General features: G+C 33.1%; 1 protein-coding gene across 2 annotated transcripts in view; it reads right to left on the bottom strand.

Annotated features, from left to right (window-relative positions):
- The window catches only part of LOC123546950 (uncharacterized), a 35172-nt gene extending 12952 nt beyond the window's left edge, over positions 1-22220 (bottom strand). The window contains exons 1-7 of one of the 2 annotated variants that reach the window (XM_053551247.1): positions 21947-22220; positions 8598-8678; positions 8246-8341; positions 7607-7730; positions 7249-7360; positions 1949-2012; positions 1220-1297 (exon numbers count right to left, since the gene is read on the bottom strand). In XM_053551247.1, coding sequence (XP_053407222.1) covers positions 1220-1297; positions 1949-2012; positions 7249-7360; positions 7607-7730; positions 8246-8341; positions 8598-8625 — 502 coding nt within the window. In that variant the 5' untranslated portion in view covers positions 8626-8678; positions 21947-22220. Of the gene's footprint in view, positions 1-1219; positions 1298-1948; positions 2013-7248; positions 7361-7606; positions 7731-8245; positions 8342-8597; positions 8679-17039; positions 17257-21946 lie in introns of those variants that run through there. The other variant, XM_053551246.1, reaches the window with a different exon arrangement.

The following is a 22220-nucleotide window of genomic DNA, read 5'->3' on the forward strand; positions in this document are numbered from 1 at the left end:
GAACATATTTAACTAATTCATTTAAAAATAGCAGGTCGTCCCATTTAAGCACTAGTCGCGCTGTTGTATTTCCGCCGCCATTTTGAAAATTTTCAATCGGCGTGTAAAAAGCAAGTAAGGCAGACTTTAACCTCCTTCAACATGATCTAATACATCTATCATATGTTATTTCTTGATTTTATTATAAACTTTTTCAAAATTTATTTCGAATACGGCCGACTGCGAATGAAAACCGATTCTGCGGACGGTCTGAAATGTCCTACAAAATATTGTAAAAAGATCGACAATATCTACAAGTTTGGTATTGTTTTCGAAAAAAAAAAATCTAAAACTTGTTACATAAAACAGGCGCCAATAAAAATGAACAAAATATAAAAAGGTATCACATGTACGCCTTTTGCAAACTGTTAATCCGTAACGATGACCCCAGCTAATTATGCATGGCATTTTTCTTGTTAATTGGACATCTTTTGACATGCATCTGACACATTTACAGCTGTTGCAAACTGTTAATCTGTAGCGGTGGCCCCTGCCAATTATGCATTGCTATTTTCTTGTTAATCGGACATCTTTTGATACGCGATTACAAACACGACAGAACAAACAGTTTTATTTTGTAGAATTAGCATGCTTATATTGCCCAAAATCAATAATACTTATTTTGAAAACAAAAAATACAATAATTTACGAATATTCGAATTTGATTTTCATATTCGAATATTCGACCAGTTTTCGAATATTCGAATATTCGTTCCCATCCCTATTATAAACACGTAAAAATTTAATGTGGTTTATATTCACATTTACATTAAACGCATACAAAGGCAGCCACGCAATGACGCTAGTTTATCCTGCTAGTTCTGATACAGAACGGTCTGACTAGAGGAACAGAGCGAGTCAATATCCCCAGAACAGAGAACTGTTAGGAAAAGGCTATTCTAGCTCTTCGTGAATAGACATTTTGTTTTTAACAAGTTCTGTGTAGAGCACCGACACGCAAAGCCGTTTTTCTTGGAAGGAATTGGTTCTGGCCTCTTAGTTGGTTCGGACACACTTAAGAGCATTTCAGAAATGTCCAGTGCCTGAACTGGAATTTCGAATCCCGTATCTCGGTTTGACAGTCAAGCGTGTTACCAATAGACAACCCCACCACCATATGATTCATTATTCTACTCGAGTGTTGGCATCTGGAGAGTAGATGACTTGACTAAAATCCTACCAGTAATATGTAGTTTGTCGGAAATATCATTGTCGACATCATCTATGGTTTCATACTTCTTGCTTTGTCTGTCTGTGTCTGTACATTTCATTGGTGTAAATAAAAGTAAATTGAAAACATTAAGATTTGCCATTGTTTTGTAACAGTTGTTGTTTTACTTTTAAGATTCTAGATTTTGTTAATATGATAACTGTTATCATAGGTTATTAGGTTCAGCAAATTACGAATTCCCGAACGTTCCAGACTGATTGCAAACAAACAAACAACAATGTTTTAAAAGCCATGGCTTAACTGGATTCGCTATGACGTTCACATGTTTCTAAAATTCTGATGTTTATTTGGAGACAAACATTTGCATATGTTGAAGCTATGCCCCTCTTAGTCTGTTAAACCTCGTGAGTTTTCACTTGTTTGAAAATATATCTATTTGTTGACAGATTCTAGTAAAGTACTTATCATAATTAACAAACGGTATTTTCTTTAGATGATCGTTAACGAAACACTCATATCTTATCAACTAAAGGCTCTTAGCTAATTCTTTATAGATATTATGCATAAGATTTCCTTCAGAAGCAGGATAGTTCAAATAAATGAAACTTTTCACTTCATACTTAAAAAGTCTTCTAAGCTTACCATGAAAGTTTTCATTTTTCGAATTTTTTACATTTCCAATCAATGTCAATCACCTTTACAAAACGTGAAGGTGTCTAAAAAGGCAAACAAACAAACCGCTTGAATATCCGCTATCTTTGTGTGCATCTTGGATCGCTGTACGTATGTGTTCAATCCATTTCTGCAAAATAAAAGACTGAAGCTACATGCTGTGATAAATTATCAGTATTGTTTTAGTTTTTTATCAAAAAAAATACTTTTTGATTTGTATTAATGCGAGGAAGACAAAAACAAATTTAAATGTCACAGCAATATTTCAAAATAACATTATCAAGAACTTAAATTGCAGCATATCAACACATTACGTATTGGATATCATATATCTTTATATATTCATATTAGTCTTTATTATAGTCTCATATTTGTACATTTAATACATGTCAAGTAGATCTACATTATAATTTAGCATAGCCAAAGTAAAGTGATATCAAATAAAGCCAATCAAATAAATATAAAAGCAAATCTCTTTGCATCTTGACTGTTTAAAACTTAACCCTTAATATTTGATCGAGATCAACATGGCGGCTGAAATTTGAAATGTCCGCCAAGGTGTCTGCCAATTTTCTAAGACTTTATAAAAACGATTATCCAAGTAAAATTTTATATTGGAAATAGAGCAAAATGGATTTTGATATCAAAATATCTATTTCTAGTTTTTGAAAGCCTGTATTCAAGATGGCCGACATAACTCAAGATGGCACTATTTTGCGAAAAATTTAGATTTTTAAAAAGTCTATGGTATTTTGTTCATTCTTCATCCTTTGCTGAACGCTTTTTTAATTAAATTTCCCCATTATGTCAGCTTAGAAAACATTAATACAATGTAAAATGTCAAATGACAAATTCCAAGTTCAAGATTGTTGCCAAACTTTTCCTCTCAGGTTTTACATTTATTGAACATCGATGTGTTTTATTGATATTTTATGCCAGCTTGCCTGTGTGAGACGGTATAACGATTGAATCTTACTATGAAATCTAGGTAAAACTTAAAACAATATTTCAAAACAGAAAGTGCATGGCTTCTAACTTCTCATTTTATAACAAAGTTCAAGCAACGAAACACAATGAAACATAAAAGGCAATTAGCTGACATTGAAAACTGACTCTTCAAAACAGAAATTTGCTTCCATAACCCACTGCAATCATTATGAAAAAAAGTGTTCGATGGCACAGAAAGAATCAAATGAAGAAAAAATGTTCCATGTGATGGAAAGGAAAATGTGGCTTCCTTTTTTTATCTCTCATCGCACATAAAGAACCAAGCGAGCTGCATTCTGGCTTTTTAAAAATAGATAACTTTGCTCTTAAAATGATGTGATATATATTCCTGAAATTCGAAATGTGTAACTCGATGTAAATTTACACTTTTTATCAACAGCAATATTTCTGTAATTCTGATATTAGGCAGTAACACATAAAGTTTACTAGAGTTCCGCTTAAGCAAATGATTGTGGACGTAAGGGTACTACACGCATCAGTCCATCTCATGAACAGACTTGATTAAACCGGGACTGCTAACAGTCTGCTTGGTTGCATCATATGCTCTAAAGGCCTTTCGTACTGTTTTTATTCATTGCCTGTTTAAATTATCGGACTAAAAATATGTATCATTTTACAGCAACATTTTAAGATTTTGACCACTTACTATAATTTAACATATTAATAATTTTTTGTGTTCTCCAACTCAAAATGAATGTTTTAAGATAATGGTGATTTTATTAAACACGCATATGAATCATAATGAAAATGTTAATTCCTCATACTTTGTAACAATTGCATGGTTATTATAAATTTTACAACGTCGTTGTGTGGCGTTTTATATTACGTTATACATATATTTATCATCTCCAAGTAAATATTCCAAGCTTTTTGCTACAGTTTTGACTTTCGACAAAGAAAGGACATACTTTTCAAAAAGCCTATGAGACCTCTCTTTGTAATTTATTTTGAATTTTATATAAAAAGTTGTTTATATAGCAACATATATATAATAGTGTTATTATAACAGTAACTTGATCTGGGATATTGTATTCGGCTCGAGTGGATTTCTGCCAGATCGGATCTCACGAGGCGCGCAAGCGCCGAGTTTGATCCGAACTTGAGCCGAGAGCCGAATACAATATCCCAGATCGAGCTACTGTTATAATGACCCTTTTATTATATACTTCTATCTTTTTGTTTGTTGTTTTGTTATTGAACGAAATCTTCGATGTTTATCAATATTAAAAAGGAATTAAGTTAAGTTTTTATGTGCGCTATGTAAAGAACTGTGTCAGGTCATGTATATAATTAATCATTAATGAAAGTAGTCTGGCAGCATACAATACAAAAGGTACAGTACGGAATTTAAAAGATACAATACGGAATGTTTTTTCTGCCTGTTCATATTTACTTGTGAAATACAAGCCGATATAAGGCTCGAGTGGTTTTTTTGCCAGATCGGATCTGCAAGCGCAGAGTGTGATCCGTCCTTACAAAATCCTCGACGGCCGAATACGAAATCCCAGATCCAGCTACTGTTGTAATGACCCTTTTATTATATACCTCCGTCTTTTTGTTTCTTGTTTTGTTATCTTCGAAATCGAAATCTTTATTGTTTGTCGATGTTAAAAAATTTGAAGCTTTTGTGTTCGCTATTTACAGAACTGTGTCATGTCATGAATATTAAATGAAAATAGTCTGACAACATACAATACAAAAGGTACAATACGGAATTTTTTCAAGCAGTGAAATACAAGCAGCATTCTCGACAGAATTTAAATAGGTATATAATAAAGATAGATATATAGATATCTTTATTTGTTGCGTTCTATACTTGCAAAGGATCTTTATAGACTTTTTATGTTTCAATATAATTGATATATTATCTTCTGTATTAAATTTCATCAAGTAAATATATGAATGACTGCATAAATACAATTACGATAAAAAGACTTAACTAATATGTGTTTGACTGATATTTTGACAAAGCGAGGGGTGATCCAGAATTACACAGTATTCTATTATAACTCAAAAACAAGAAAAAATAAATAAAACCTCACTTCTAAAATATTCAGACATGCTAAAATTAGAAATGAGTTAGGGTTAAAAACACGGGGCAAGTGACGTTATAATTTCTGTCTCGAATTCAAAATAAAGTATTTTAATATTTTGGACGTCTTATTTTCTAAATTCTTGATAAGCAAGGTACATAATTAAGTATTGTTTTATAATTTCTATGAAGACAAGCGTATAATGTTGAAATTCAATATGAGTTACATATTCAGAGCACTAACTTACCGAACGCGAACGTACCCTAGCAGATATTTAATAAATGTGTATTATAATTCGAAAGGAACTACAAATATTCCGGGTTGCCCTACCTCAGCATTTACTTGTTACTATGACATCAAGAAAAAGTAATTTGATGGAACTGTTAAATTCATTTTACAAGCAGGGAATACATAATATGTTGAAGTATATACTGTACAATTTTCAGAATGGTATATTACTAAAATAAAATTCAATGAAGAAAAGTCTATTAATTCTGGATCAACTCTTGTCCATAGTTTTGTAGCAATTAAAACTGCTTGTGTTCGCTGGCAACTTTTAAGCCTTACTGTTAATTTAATCACAAATACATGTATATATTCAGTAGTTAAATATTTTCCAAATTTAAAGGAAACGTATTTAAAAGTGCTGTTAAAAACAGAAACACTCCAATAGAATAGTGTAGCGAAATGGTAACGTAACATATGTTAATGAGTTGCGTACAGAACCTTTCCTCAAACTAAACCAATAGTAAACAAATATAATTATGCTATTTATACATTTGTACATTTGATAATGTTTTTGTAGATATATTCATAGATTTTGTATCTAAAATATTTCTATATGTAATGTGAAATAATAAAGCGCGTTCCGAGTCTGACAGGAGGTCGATTCAACCCCACTCGGCTGGCCTTAATATTATTCTATAATATTTCTCAAATGATAGCTACATTACAGTTAAAATCAATAGTAATTAATTGATATTAAATTACAGTTTTGGTCATTCTTGGTAGTTAAATCTTTTGGAAAAAGTCAATTCAATATGTCGATAAGAGAAAAAATGGCAATTTATAAAATAAAATCTGAAAAGTAGATCCCTCGGAAACACCGAGAACAAGGCAACGGTAAAAATTGCAGACTCGGTTTGATTGAGTCCGTTCATGAGCAGTAATGGAAAATGCAACACTGCCCACTCCCCCTAGCACCGGCTTAAGCAGTATTCAGTCTTCATATCTAAATGAGTTGAATTCAATGATCCCGATCAAAAGGCCATATTTTATCGAGAGTTGATACATGTGTACATGTAATTAATTCCTGCACAGACCTTAAAAGGTATGCAGTCGAACATGTTTGCAATATTAATGAATTTTAAAACAAGAAATTACCTAACATTCCATATTCTAACATACTCAATATAAAAATGATGTAATCATTATAAAGCTTGGTAGCCTTGTGGCGGCCATCTTGAATGCTGGTCGCCATATTGAAGTTGGGGTTTGTGTCTCGATCAAGAATTAAAGGTTAGGTACCAAAGCAGTTTGATTGTAGAATTATCTAAACGATTCAGCCAATTTTGCAGCCAGCTCTAAGTACTCTAACAAAAACAACAGTTATTAAATACATAAAGGTATAAGAGATTTATACTTTGTCACACTATATCTACCACTTACATGTAATTACAAAGTTAAAACGTTGTTGCTTACGGTTCAGCTAAGTATCACTTACAACCAAAAATGGACATTAAAGCTCATTCAAAACAGAGATGATGATACATATTTTGAAATGTAATGATGGTAAGGAGCGTTACGGTATGTTAATCCATTAAAAAGAAATCCAAGACAACCAGATGTCACATTGGTGAGCTCTCGTAATATACAAAATGTCATACATGTTAAAATGATAAATCATATGGACATTATTTACATAAATAAAATGTTCTTCTGTAAAAAATGTTGTAACACTTAACCTAACTACATTGTAATATGGAATCACTGAGAAATATTTTCAATTTATCCGTATCTGAAAATGGTTTAAGAAAATCTGGTTCGACATCTATTGCTTTTTATGTTAGCTGTAAACGTATATCATCATACAAACTACATTTTATCAGTACATGATTTTCTGTTACTATGCTATTACAAAATGGACATTTACGCTGTTCAACACTTCACAGTCTCTATTTATCTACGCCACAACGGAACTTATTTAATGCTGATCTTTGACTCGGAAAAAGAACACGCTTACAGTGTGTTCTACAACAAAATTTGATTAAAATGTACAACATGTAACTACTTAAGTATTTTTACAAAATACATTGAGTTTCATACATTTCGGGATTCCTTGGTATCGCATCTGAACTGTAGTGGTGTCTTCGTTGGCTCCTCGAATTTCAAAGTAAAACCAAATATATGCTCATCTACATTATCATACTCTTTTACACTGCAGTTTCAAACAAAAGAAATGACTAATCAGATATCATTTATTTTTAATGAAATACATTTAAATTTATTAAAACGAAATATACCAATCATATTGCCACAACTAAAGAATTTTCTATGCTAAAGCAAAGGCGGCATTCGGTTTTGGAATTGTTTTATAATAACGAGTAAGTACCATCAAATACTATGCAATCTAAACTTATTCTTTAAAATATATGCTATTGCATCTGATGGTGACAATATTTACCTTTCAAAGTCTAACATCGAGTAGTTTATATCCGCTTTATCTGCATGCGCGCCTTTGTAGCAACACATGTTCCATGTACGTTTACCGACATTTGGTTTGCAAATGACTACATATTTCGGATCCCCTGTTATAAAAGCAGGAAAATGATCACGCAATTCTTGGAACTTTTATCGATTGTGTTATGTAATAAAGACAATAGGCCTTTTAGTATATGTTTATCGTCTGGCATATAACTTTCTCAAAATTTTGTAATAATTTCCATACTTCTTTAGTATCTAAATATTTCGTTTAATATCTCTTATATTCTTTGCAGTCGTTTTATTTGTGGCAGTTCATTATAACGTTACAGTCATCATAAAGAGAACGATTAGTTTGAATCACAAAATAACAGCAATTCTTTGCAGTCGTTTTGTTTGTGGCAGTTCATTATAACTTTACAGTCATAATAAAGAGTACGATTCGTTTGAATCACAAAATAACAGCAATTCTTTGCAGTCGTTTTGTTTGTGGCAGTTCATTATAACCTTACAGTCATCATAAAGAGTACGATTAGTTTGAATCACAAAATAACAGCAATTCTTTGCAGTCGTTTTGTTTGTGGCAGTTCATTATTGATATAATGATGAAAGATAAACTCACATTTAGTTTTAGGTAGGAAAAAACGGTTTTTCTCAACGAAAAGTTCCAATGTTCCATTATGTAAATATATCGTTAGATTTTGCAGATCTCTCGTACCTAAGGAATACACACAACAATGTAACTGACAACAATATTGATATCCGTGAATCTTTATATGAGTTTGTTTGTGTTTTATTTGATAACAACCTTCCGGGCTCTTTTAAAACGATAAGCAATATTACTGGCATTACCAAGATTTTATAAGGGAAAAATATATTGTAAAAACTGACAATTTGCCTGTAAATTAAAGTGTTATCTATTCATATAATTATCAACATCGTAAACTGATAAAAAATAAATTTGATTTGTTTACCTATATTCGTTGAAATTGTGTAAGCCATGATTGTACCATGCTTTAGAGTGAATGCCGTCTACATCACATATTTATGGTTTCCTGAAATACAAAAAAGAACAGTTTGCGTAGTCTATGTAGCAAAAGTCAGTCACACACATGCTTATTTCGTGTTTAAGTAGATATTGTGTGTAGTTACTGTTCATTTTGCTTTAAATACTAACGAACTTGAGGTTGAAATTATAGCTGGTTAGTAACAAGTTCCTATTCATTATGAGGGCTGGTTTGCTAAAATGTCGACGTCAGGGTATACTAGTAGCTAGGCAGCCTTGATAAGGAAAATAATATTTGATTCACGGAATGAGACATATGGACATGAAACAAGGTAGTTCGTCCTTTAATGGTTGATATGTATTGTTAAGTAGGTACCAAGTAATTTTAAACAATTTTATGTGAGGTGCATTTTATGTGATTTATCATGTTTGGAGCATTGGATCAAAAGTCAGGCAATATGCCACCGAGTCCAGTCCGTCCACAAACTCATTCTTCGTACGCGCAATGAACTTTGTACACAGCATTTGCCTTGATAATGAAATACCTTAATTTTTTTATGAAACTTCCTATTCAATTGTATTTTTGAAGTAATGCAAATGACTCCTCTTTCGTTGGGACATATTGACACCACGTGTATGCTGATGAAAACACTTAAATATATTCCTGCACATGAAATAAAAGATAGAAGCCTGTTAATTGGAATTACCACGCCTGTCCTTTGTAATAAAGCCAATTATGTTACAGGTCCTTTATCATCATGGAGTCCATTTATCATCTTAAAAGAATTCGTCATAGGGCGTGAAGGGTGTTGCACATATCATTACCCCTCATGAACAGACGCACTCAAACCCAGCCTGCTGTTAACTTGCTTGGTTGTGTTCTGTGTTTCTAAAAAATCGTCCATTGATACCCATAATCTTTTAAAGACTAAAACGCTGGAAGGTTTTCTATCTTCACGAGTTTTTTATTCTGACATAATTATATTTCTTAATATAGTCTAGACATTTTATGTAATACGCATTTACAGTGCATGTGTAACAAGATATCGACCGATTATAAACGTTCAAAAGCGGAAGGTAATAGAGATATTTTGTTTGCTATGTTCTATTTATTTATAAAAACATTTATCAGTTCATACAAAAAAATGAAAACGTTTACATCAAATATTTACTTTTGACTGCAGTTTTTATAAAGTAACATTTCTACAGTAATTCAAAATGAAGTATTGCTTAATATATTAAAGTTTGAATGTTTGTTTAAAAATCTACTTGTTTTACAAAGGTGGTTCATTCAAACAAGTCTTAGTAGGATTCTTTTACACTTATGAACTTTCAATCTAGACATTTAGCATTGGTATGAATTTATCAAAACCTGTGGCACACATATTAGTGAATTTATGTATGCAAATGGTTAAATTTATCAGACGATTTTGTAAAGAAATATCATTTGGATTTTACAAATTTAACAATGGTGAAATCATTGATCCGTAGTAACACCTCAGAAGTCTAATAAAGTAAAATATTGGTTGGAAATTTTAATTTTTATTTAAGTAAAGGTTTGATACATGTGATAACCATTACCTCTTACATTCAAAGGGAATCGATTGATCTGCCTGCCAAATTGCCAAGCATTCTATAGAAAGAATTATGTTTAAAGTGGTAGCCAAACATTCTCTAAAAGAAAATGGTGGGATGTGATTGCCAAACATTGAGCCATGAACAGGCTCAGTCAAACCGAGCCTGCAACATTTTCGTTTATGACGTGTTGGTTTTCCATTTTTTCTATTTTAGAAAGAGATGGTGTGATGTGGGGTCGAAACATTCTGTACTAAATAACTTTTGCCGAAAATTTGCGCAGTAGTTAACAATGAAGCATGTATTAAGGTAATAACTCACTGTCTGGATGATACTCTCAAAAGTGACTGATCAGTATTTCTGTAAAGTATAAAATGTTCGAAACATTTACACTTATTTATTTTCACTGAATGGTTAATCTTAACTGTTACATTTTTACTTTTTATGCATTTCTTAATAGCTCACCTGAGTCAAAGGCTCATGGTGAGCTTTTATGACCGCTCAATGTCCATCGTCAGTCGTCCGTCGTCCGTCCGTCAACAATTTCTAAAAAAATCTTCTTCTTCAAAACCACTGGGCAGATTTACACTAAACTTCACAGGAATGATTCTTGGGTGGCCCCCTTTCAAAATTATTCAAAGAATTGAATTCTACACAGAACTCTGGTTGCCATGGCAACCGAAAGGAAAATCTTAATAATATTCTTGTCCAAAACCGCAAGGTGTTGAGCCTCGATATTCGGCATGTGACATAATCTAATGGTCCTCTATAAAGACTTGTCAAATTATGCCCCTGGGGTGAAAAGAGGCCCCACCCCAGGGGTCCCAAGTTTTACATAAACCTATATAGGAAAACACTTTAAAAGAATTCTTGTCTTAATCCACAAGACCTAGGCCTTTGATATTTGATATATAGCATTGCCTTATGGTCATCTATCAATATTGTTCAAATTATTACCCTGAGGTGAAAAGAGGCCCCGCCCCGGGGGTCCCAAGTTTTACATAGACTTATATAGGAAAAAACTTTAAAAATCTTCTTGTCTGAAGCTGCAAGGCCTAGGCTTTTTGATATTTGGTATGTTGCATTGCCTAGTGGTCCTCTACCAAAATTATTCAAATTATGCCCCTGGGGAGAAAAAAAAGGCCTCGCCTATATGAGTTATATAGGAAAAAAATACTTCAAAAATTATCTGATCATTATTATTTCTTATAATTACCTGATGACCCCCAGTAATTAAGGGTAACTTGACTGTGACCTTGACCTACTGACCTACTTTCTTGTTTTTTGATATACAGCCTTGACATTTGGATGACATATACAGTTTTGCACACCGATCTTAACACTGACTTTCAGTGACCATGAATGCGACCTACTGACCTACTTTCTTAATATTTTAGCATCAGTTTACATTTGAAACATGTAGCTCATATTACTCAGGTGAGCGGTCCAGAGTCATCATGACCCTCTTGTTTAAATTTCCTACCCAGGCTGCCCAACCAAGATGTTATTTTAGGACAAATGTTAATTTTATGAAAGCACATTTTGCCTAAGGAATATTAAGAATATAAAAAATGATCTTTAACCACGATTTCCATTTACATATTTAGCCCAAATTCGTTGTTATAAATGCAAGTTTGTAAAAATATTATAACCTCCCCTTTTCGTATCTTAACAACTAAGACAATTGCCATGCAATACAAAGTCCCCTACTGGAAGGCACCTAATTTTCTCTACTGCAGTATACCATAATGAACTGATATCTGTCAATGTTGTATAAACAATATTTGAGCCGCACCATGAGAAAACCAACATAGTGCGTTTGCGACCAGCACGGAGCCAGACCAGACTGCGCGGATAGACCACCTGCGCATCCGCGCAGTCTGGTCAGGATCCATGCTGTTCGCTAATGGTTTCTCTAATTGCAATAGGTTTTGAAAGCGAACAGCATGGATTCTGACCAGACTGCGCGGATGCGCAGGTTGGTCTGGATCCATGCTGGTCGCAAACGCACAATGTTGGTTTTCTCATGGCGCGGCTCATTTACTATATATACAATATGTTATGACAAAATACTTGGATTGAAATTTGTATATTTAAAAACCTACATTTGTTTTCATATGGCGTTTTTGGCCAGTTGTAAAAAAAGTTATCATATAAGTAACAACAAAGGGAAATTAATCCTAAAAAATAATTCTATATAAAGTAAGTCCACAGGAAACTCTTTACCAGGTAGAGATACGTTAAAATATACCTAAAATTGGATTTAACATGCATGTTGTACCATAGAAAAGTGGTCTCGATATTTCCCTACGGCCAGTAATAAAAAAGATACAATATAATCTATTTATAGTAAAACAAAGGGACATAATTCTAAAAACAAGGGTGTCTCATGGTGGTGAACATTTGTACCAAGTTACATCAAAATCCCTCCAAGCATGAAGAAGAAATGCTCCGGACAAAGTCATTTTTGAATTTGAAATTTAACCTCTAAGTATGACCTTGACCTTAGACCTAGGGACCTGGTTCTTGCGCATTACAATCCGTCTCATGGTGGTGAAAATTTATGCCAAGTTACATCAACTCCATGCATGAAGAAGAAATGCTCCGGACAAAGTCATTCTTGTATCTGACCATTGGCTTCTAAGTGTGACCTTGACCTTAGACTTAGGGACTGGTTCTTAGGCATGACACTCCATCTTATGGTGGTGAACATTTGTGCTAAGTAATATTAAAATCCCTTTAAGGATTGTTGAGTTACAGACTGGACTGGAAAAAGGCCATTTTGGCCTATGACTTCCAAGTGTGACATTGACCTTGCAGCTAAGGGCCCGGGTTCTGCGCATGATACGTTGTCTCATCCAGGGGAATATTTGTGCAAACTAATATTTAAATCCTGTTTTGCATGACAAAGTTTTAGACCGGAGTGGAAAAAAGTCCCATTGACCTTTGACCTCCAGTGCGAAGTAATATTGTAATCCCTTGATGGATGACAGAGTTCTGAACCGGACAGGAAAAAACCCATTGACCTTTGACCTTCAATTGTGACATTGACCTTTGAGCTAGGGGTCCAGGTAATATTAAAATCCCTTCATGGATGGCAGAGTTATGGACCGGAAAGGAAAAAAAATCCTGTTGACATTTGACCTCCGATTGTGACCTTGACCACTGAGCAAGGAGTTCGGGAGTTGCGCATGGAGAACATTTGTGCCAAGTGATGTTAAAATCCCTTAATGAATGACAGAGTTATGGACCGGGCACGAAACAGACCCTGTTCATGCCATGTTAATATTTGACTGTCAAGTGTGACCTTGACCTTTGAGCTAGGGGTCTGAAAGGTCTGCATGACACATCATCTTAATTAAAATATTATGAGGTACATTTGTGCCAAGTAATATTAAAACCCCTTCATGGATGGCAGAGATATGGACCGGACAGGAAAAAAGCCCTGTTGAGATTTGACCTCCAATTGTGACCTTGATCTTTAAGCTAGGGGTCCGGGTTTGTCTCATCGTGGGGAACATTTATGCCAAGTAGTAGACCTTTACAACGGACACGGACAATGTAGAGGTACTATGTACTATGGTCAAAATCTGGGGGATTTCTCAAAACATAAAAATTGAAACACATAACCGCAGGGATTCGTTTTATTTTTTAAGACATCAAATTTAAAAGTTTCATCTTATCAAGACACAGCATATCTTTATAATTCTTGGAAGCGTTATTCTCTGGAATACATAACACAGACGAACACATATATTTACATCTTACGAAAAAATACCATGTTCAGTATAAACAAATTTTAAACAATTGATTTTTTTCATCCTAGCGACCGAAAATACATTCTTAAAGTAAGTCTTGATACACGTTAGCAATAACCAAGTTTGGTTACAATGTTTCTCAATCAGAACTAAATTCATTTGTCGGTAGCTGTTTCTTTGTTTAGGTACAATTATATTGACCCCAATTCAAGCAGGCTGAAATGCAATCTTAAGCTAGAGTTTTTGTAAGCACGTTCTGTGAAAATGTGAAAATATGTCATTCCAAATAAAAAAAAACCCAAAAAACCCGGAAACCTTTGTCCCTATTTTCAGTAACAAACAAGTTAAAATTAGCTGCAGCTGCCAATATATCCAGGGCTTTCCATCTTATATACTACCTATAAACAAAGTGTTATCGTTATATCTCATTCTTATTTAGAGTAAAGTGGTTCAAACAATTCAAGCGAATAGAGAGGGTTGTATAGTTATCACCAACGTTGGATTCGATTTTGTTAAAGTTGGCTACATTCTAAACTTCACTATCAACAGCCCCTATAGTTATCAAACCTCATATTTTGTAATAATGTTGGCTAAATATTTATGTCAAGCTTCTCAATACCTGCTTAACTACGGTCCTAGGCTACAACTCTTTAACGCCTACACAAGCGGCACTGGCTTCATCTTGTATCTCAAAAATGCATAAAGACAAGTCAAAACAATTAGTAAACTACCTAATTTATTTTGTAGTAAATTATGCTTCCCAAACTTTTTCAACTTTCGTTTTTGAACCGGCTCTTTTTCGCTACTCTCAAAACTTGTTAAGTCAAAAGTGCTACTTAAGACAGTAAATCTATGCAAATCGCTCTACATATATGTAAGTTACAGTCATTTATGACTATAACTTTGTATTGCCCGTTTAATAGAAATACGTTTACAAATTGTTACAAAAAGTAGCATTTCTTTACAACTTAGTGCCACCTCGGAAGTATCATTAGCTTTTTCTTCCACTCACCTTATTTGCTACCAAACGCAGATGGAGCCAGTGTTTACAGGCCGTACGCGTGTTACAGTTCATTTTGTTTCTAAGTATCCATTTTCCTCCAACCCAGTGACACTTACACCTAGACCACCAAAACATGACAGCAAAATAAATAGAATTTCATTCTCCAAAACATCCACACCTTTAACCCCTCTCCCCCCCCTCAAGCCCCCCCCCCCCCCCCCCCCCCCCCTCCACCCACACACACACACACGATACAATTCTACACCGACCCTCAGTTCCTTGTGCTACTTTTCATTGACAGTTTTCTGTAAGCTTACACAACATGCAACTTTACTGGATTAAACCTTAATCTCTACATATTTTTTATTTATTTTTTTTTAAATGCGCTTTAAGTTATAACCAAACATATTCTCACAAGTTCCAAAAACATGTTTGAGAACCCCCCCCCCCCACCAAATTTGATCGAAGTACAGAGTACGTTTACATTTACATTCCCATGTCCGTGTGCGTGATAAAGGTCTTGTATTAAAATCCCTTCATGGTTGACAGAGTTATGGACCGGACACGAAATTGCGGACGGACTTTCAATAAGTTCTATAAGAAAATCCTTTACAAGTCTAATAAAAATGTATTTTGGGTTATAATATTTATAGTTTTTGTTGAGTTTAACGTCACACCGACACAATTATAGGTCATATGGTGACTTTCCAGCTTTTCTGTGGAATAAGAACCAAAGTGCTCCACCGTGAATTATTTCATCACGTGCAGGCACATGGGTAGAATCATCGACTTCCCACACGCCAGCTGGATGGCTTCCTGACATAAGGAGTCGACGCCCCGAGCATGGCTCGAACTCGCATCGACAGGGGCAAGTTTTAGGTTATAATACCTCAAAATGCGGCACCATGTTCAAATAAACCTGGTCTGTTTTGTCATAATATCATGGGTACGTATTAGGCAAATGGTTTTAAAAGTATCTTTCTGATTGGATACATTACTTATAGAATATAAAAAGGTATATCTGGAAAAGATGGTTAATAAACTTGTCAGGTTTTAAGACATACGTATTAAATCAAAAACGGAAGTTTTGAACGAGAAACCTAGTTACTCAAACATACGTTTATATGACGATTCACTTTACATTGAAAACCACCTCGCTTTATTTAAAGAGTATTCGTCATTACAACGATATGGGGAATTTTGAATTAGATTGAGCTCATATTTGTTATCTTTGATTGACAATTTAATCGCTTGAAGTATTCTCAAGTCATATGATTTTCATTCTGTTTGAAATGGTGATAAGATTCATACAGAAAAAGTATACATTTGATTATTTAAGTTCTTGTTCTTAACCTTTCTGCTTGCAAAGCAGAAAATGCAATGTTTGGTTGTAACTTAAGGTCGGTTGTTCTACCTAGTAGCTTTTTCATGCCTGAGACAATAACTGAAAGGCAACTGGTGTCTTCCTGTACCAAAAAAAGCTTATTACATATAAAAAGTTCCTTAAATGCACAGAATTGCTTATGTCTTATTTATATTGCAATTACTAACTACAAAAGCCTTCTTATGAATATTTACAAATGGCATAAATTAGGAGGCATGCAATTTAAAAGCGAAAGTAATTGTTAAAAAGAAATTAATGCATTTAGGGATGTATTGTAAACATTTCAACCTTTATGATATGGCTGACTTATTTTATGACAAACACTACTAGATAAGCGCTTTTATATACTTGCATTACATTCTTTCAATTGATAGTATCTTAATATTGGGAATCCAAAACATGTCTATAATATTAAATAAAAATTCAAATGTCAATATGATACTGATTAAACAATCCGTATTTTTGTAATCGAGCTGCGCAATAACTTCTAGCCTAATAATTTGGCATGCCTGTCTTATACGAAATGAATAGTAACGGTCCAAACAATAGCTTAGAAATAATTTAAGTATTGTTTATTGCTAATATGCATTTAACTATGTACATTTATTTAAAATATTCTACAATTAAGTTTAATATTCGTAATACTATGGTAACTAAACGTTACTGTAACGCATATACTGCACTACTTACCTAAAGAGATAAGTAAATCCGACAAATCAAAATATTTCAGTCCTGACATCTGATTTCATTTCAAACAGTTATGGTAAAATAGCGTCACATAAAAAAATGGAAAACATATAGATGTGAACGAATTTAGTATTTAAAAAGATCGGTTTTCCAAAATGAGCAACTTCCTTCTTTTCATGATTTTTTTTCAGAGTGGTAAGTATAGCATGCACCATATGAATAGAGATAATTGTATGCGGAAGAAAATATATGTCAATTAAGAAAACCTGAACACCTGAATTCTTCTTTATGAAATTAAAGATGTTGTCGGGTTTAATGTTTCTCACAGTGTTTAATATCTTAATGACGTTTTTTAACATTTCACAAATGTTTTTCTTACCTAACTGCATTTAATTGTAAGTTTTTACTTTTATTAATTTCTTGCCTTATTTTTCTTATTTTTGTACAACTTACAAAGCCGATTTTTATCAGCAGAATGATTAAAACGAATCCGTTAAAGGTCTAACTACATTAAAGGAACTGAAGTGTTGGCACTGAAATAAACACTGGAGTTTGTGTAAGAGCCTTTTTTTTCATTTTTCATTTAATGATGTATGAATGTTTGCCCGTACTCGGACTCAATATTGTAATATTTTCTGGTCCTTATGGATCATGGAGAACATTCATTTTTACTATTGCGCTAAAGCCGGTGCTAAGGGGCGTGATGGATGTCGCAACTATTACCTTTTATGAACAAACTCACTCAAAAGTGTTTTTTTTTTTTTACAAATTGTATCAGCTATCACAACAGGGGTCTTTTAAGTTCTATAAAAAGTCTCCCCGTCATTGGACACAGTGTTGTTATATTTTCTGGTCCTTTAGGATCATAGAGGTTATTCATTTCTACAATTATAGAATTCCGTTTAAGCCGGTTCTAGGGTGTTTACCTCTCATGAAAAGACTTAAATACGTTGCCTGGTTGCTTTAGATGATTCCAATCTTTTCACAAATCGTTTTGACATTTTGATAGGAATAATGAGAGGAAATGTTGTATTTGGAGAAGTGAAACTTTAGTTCAGAAAAGGTAGTAATGCTATGTCGCAGAATGTTAATTCTGATGTAACTTCGAAATTAAAAAAATTGTTTAGGCGGTACATAATCTCTATTATTCTAGTCATATTATTAATTTTTGTATTATATTTTAAAGTGGGGTAAGGCTTTGTAATTTAAAATGAGGCTAGCTATATGTGACAGCACTTTGAAAATTGTAATTTTATTTTATGATATATAGGGAATGGGATTAAGTGAATTTCGGCCAATGCATTATTATCACAAATGTTTGCTTAATGACTGCATTACACAGGAACAGATAAAAAAGTCAGCCATATAATTATGTCTATATAATATGGATTAAATCTATGATTGTGTTATATATTTATCAAGGTGAAGTATAACGGCTCATGAATCTGTATCTTTTTGTTATATATGTTTATATACCCAACAACAGCTTTAATTTCATGAAGACGAAATCAGGTTTTCAATTTTTTATATTTCCTTCCTTATAACAAGGCATCTCTATTCATATGGTGCATGTGAACTTATCACTCTAAATAAGATCACGTATGGGAAAGCCAGCTGTTCTGGATGTAATTATATCCCTTAATGTAAACTATCTCTATATATTCAGTGTATCCTCGCGATCCAGTTAACTTTCAGAGAGAGAAAATATAGCTTCTCTGGTCCCAATCAGTTAAAAAGACTAAAATGTCACTGCTGATTTGTGAGACATGAAAACAGATATTTGGTTTTTTATGCAAATGTTGAACCAGTACGAATGTGTAGTACAGTTCGGCTGTGTATATAAAGCAGCGTCGAAACTAATCTTATTTTGGGTTTAACTTATTGAACTTGCTGTGGCATGTGCGCGCTCGATTGTACTGCCAGGCGCTTGTGGTGGTGATTTAGTTCGTATAAATTCTCTCTATCATAATTATAATAATTCATAATATTAACTTGTATCCTAGCGGACCTCACGTATGGGAAAGTCAACTGTTCTAAATTTAATTAAATGCCTTAACGCAAACTATCTCTATATGTTCAGTTTATCCTCGAGATCAAGCTAGCTTTCAGAGAGGGAAAATATAGTTTCTCTGGCCACAATCAGTTAAAAAGACTAAAATGTCACTGCTGATTGTGAGACATGAAAACAGATATTTGGGGTTTTATGCAAATGTTGAACCAGTGCGAATGTGTAGTGAAACTCGGCTGTGTAAATAAGGCATCGAAACTAATCTTATTTGGTTTAGTGAACGTGCTGTGGCATGTGCGCGCTCGTTTGTGCTTCTAGGCGATTTGCCGTAATTGGTCTGGTATATTGTGGTTGTGATTTAGTTCGTATAAATTCTCTCTATCATATATGTATATAACTGTATTTAAACAGATAAATAAAGGACATCTGTTTATCAAAATATATTTTACCGAGTGAACACCACATGCACAATTTTTACGAGTGGCTCAGCCACGAGTGAAAATGTAAATCATGGTGTTTACAAGTGAAATATATTTCGATCTTACATGTAAAACAAACAAATTTTCTTTTTATTTCATGTTTTGACTAAATTTACGCATTTCTTTAATTTCTTTCCAGTAAAAAAAATATATTTGATATTTTAACTGTGAAAATACCTGATATATTTCACTCTAACATTTCGCTAATTCCCTGAAGAATATGCAATATTAAAACAAAATTGATTATACGGCTTATAACCATAAAAAGATAAAGGTCACTATGGGGAGAAAAATGTCTTATCAATTACAGATTTTGAACAGGGATAGCACCTTTACCCAAATGTTTCACTGCATTTTAAATTGTCACTGCTGTTTAAACGCTTACCCTGCTAAATTTCTATAATGAAATTTCCGTCTTTTAATTTGGACAGTGCTATTAACTGTTAAAATGGGCGGTTTTCAAAAAGATACTGACTGAATGGCGAACAGTGCAGATCGTGATCAGACTGCACGGATGTGCAGGCTGGTCATGATCTATACTGATCGCAAAGGCAGTATCACTCGTTTCCAGCATGATAAGGATTAAGGACCTGTGTCACAGATTTCTAAAATACTGATTTATTTCATCAGTTTTAACACCTTTTTGAATGGTCAATGTGGTGTTACCACTATTGCTGCGTATATCAGGGCATAACAGTAATTTGAAAACAGATATTAAAATGTTCTGACACGTTCTTAAAACAGGGAATACTGTGGGTACAGGGGTTAAACTCAGTAAGTCTATATTTTATTCCAATTAGTGACCTATATCTTTTTGTACTCACCATCACAATGCTTTGTTTCTTCTGTTATTGGTTTTAATAGGCATTTCCGAAGGTACAAACCTCAAAAGAGTTTAGGGAATAAACTTTCATAGCACATTATACGCATTTCAGTTTGAATTCGGAGCCAACACTCTTTTATTTGTTTATATATTTTAACATTTTATTCGACTTCAATTTTGAAAATTTTGAAATATTAGATTGTTAAAAAATTCAACAAGTGTTACACAATTTTAAAAATGCGATATGCATTGATTGGTAAGTTGTTTTCTTTTTATCTGTATGATGACTGTCTTGATGATAAATTAATGTCACATTGTTACAGTAGTAGTAGCGACGAGGAAGTAAAACGGGGACCATGATATTTTATCAATAGGATTAAAAACTAAACTTGAGAAATACGAACTGTTTTTATAACAATTAATCAGTCATCTGACAGGTATAATGCACTTCATTTTTTCATCTAGAAATGTAAAGGGTATTAAGGACTTTGTATTAGTATTAAGGATATAGTTAAATTGCTTTCAAATTTTCTTACTATGTAACAATATAATGAGTAATGAAAACTTTTGATTGTTGGAAAACCTGGTGTGCGTGTGTGCGTGCGTTTCTTTTTTTGTAATTTAAGCACATTTTTCTATAACTATTGCCGGTTGTCCCTTTTAAATATGATATCAAAGAATAGTATTTTCGGCTAACTATAACTTGTTTAAGTATAGAAATTTTATACTTTAACACATTGTGGCTAGTTTAGGAATATCATTCATTTTTTGGTAATAGTGAAGAATATACTAGTATTTTGATAAATAGAAATATTTTTCTTACCTGTATGATTTCATTTTAATGTAATTTCAGTCTCGTGTATTTCTTATTTTAGAGTGGCTTAATTTGTATTTATTTTGATATTGTCATCTTATGACTTTATCATTGTGTGCAAACATGAGATATTGATAAAATTTTAATTTGAGTTGAGTTTGTACAAATGTAAACGAATCCTCAAGTAATCAATTAATTTCAGGTGTGAAATAGACTTACAAAGTCTGTTGAGATCAAGTAATCTGTAATAATGTTTTTTTCTTTCTTCATAATAAGGCTGATATTTTCCCAGAAACGTCTTTTCTCTCTAGGCTCATCTCAACAGATATTTTGATTTTTTTCAGAATGTGCTATTAAAGAGGATTTTATGGCAGATACAAGTTTATTTACTTCTGACCGTGCAATCTAGATTGATAGATAAATTGTTTTCACCTCTTTGCTCAGATATCTATTTAGACTCGCCTAAGAGATAGTCTCGCGTAAGAGAATAATCATATTGATACTCAAACGAATTACGTATCAATAAAATATAGAAGAAATTGAAAATGCAAGCATGTCTACTTATTTGTAGATTTTATATCAATTAATCTATCACCTGATATAGGTGTAATGCACGTATCAGATAGTTTACATTCTCTAGCTCCCTTGGTAAATAAACAGAAGGACTGCATTACAAATTAAACTGAAATGTCTTTGTAGATTATCAGTTAATATCATACTAGGTATAATTTAGTTTACTATTTTTGTGATAACAAAATTGTATTGTAACGCATAAACTGTACGTACCTTAGTAACGTAGAAATAATTATGTCCGATAGTTCAAACGTCTTAATTTCACTTACAAAATTAAATATTGTAATGTAATACTTCCACATTAAAACCAAAAACACATGTAACGGACCAGGTGAACCATTTAAAGATCTGTTTTCCATAATGAACATTTAAACTTCCTGCTTTCTCATGAAAAGAATTAATAAAAGATGTTTGATTAATAACGCACCATATAGATAAACGTCACCTTATATATAAGGTAAATGGTAAATAAAAAAAAGAGCAATAT

This window comes from Mercenaria mercenaria, chromosome 9 (assembly GCF_021730395.1).
Source record: "Mercenaria mercenaria strain notata chromosome 9, MADL_Memer_1, whole genome shotgun sequence".
Classification (NCBI taxonomy): Eukaryota; Metazoa; Mollusca; class Bivalvia; order Venerida; family Veneridae; genus Mercenaria; species Mercenaria mercenaria.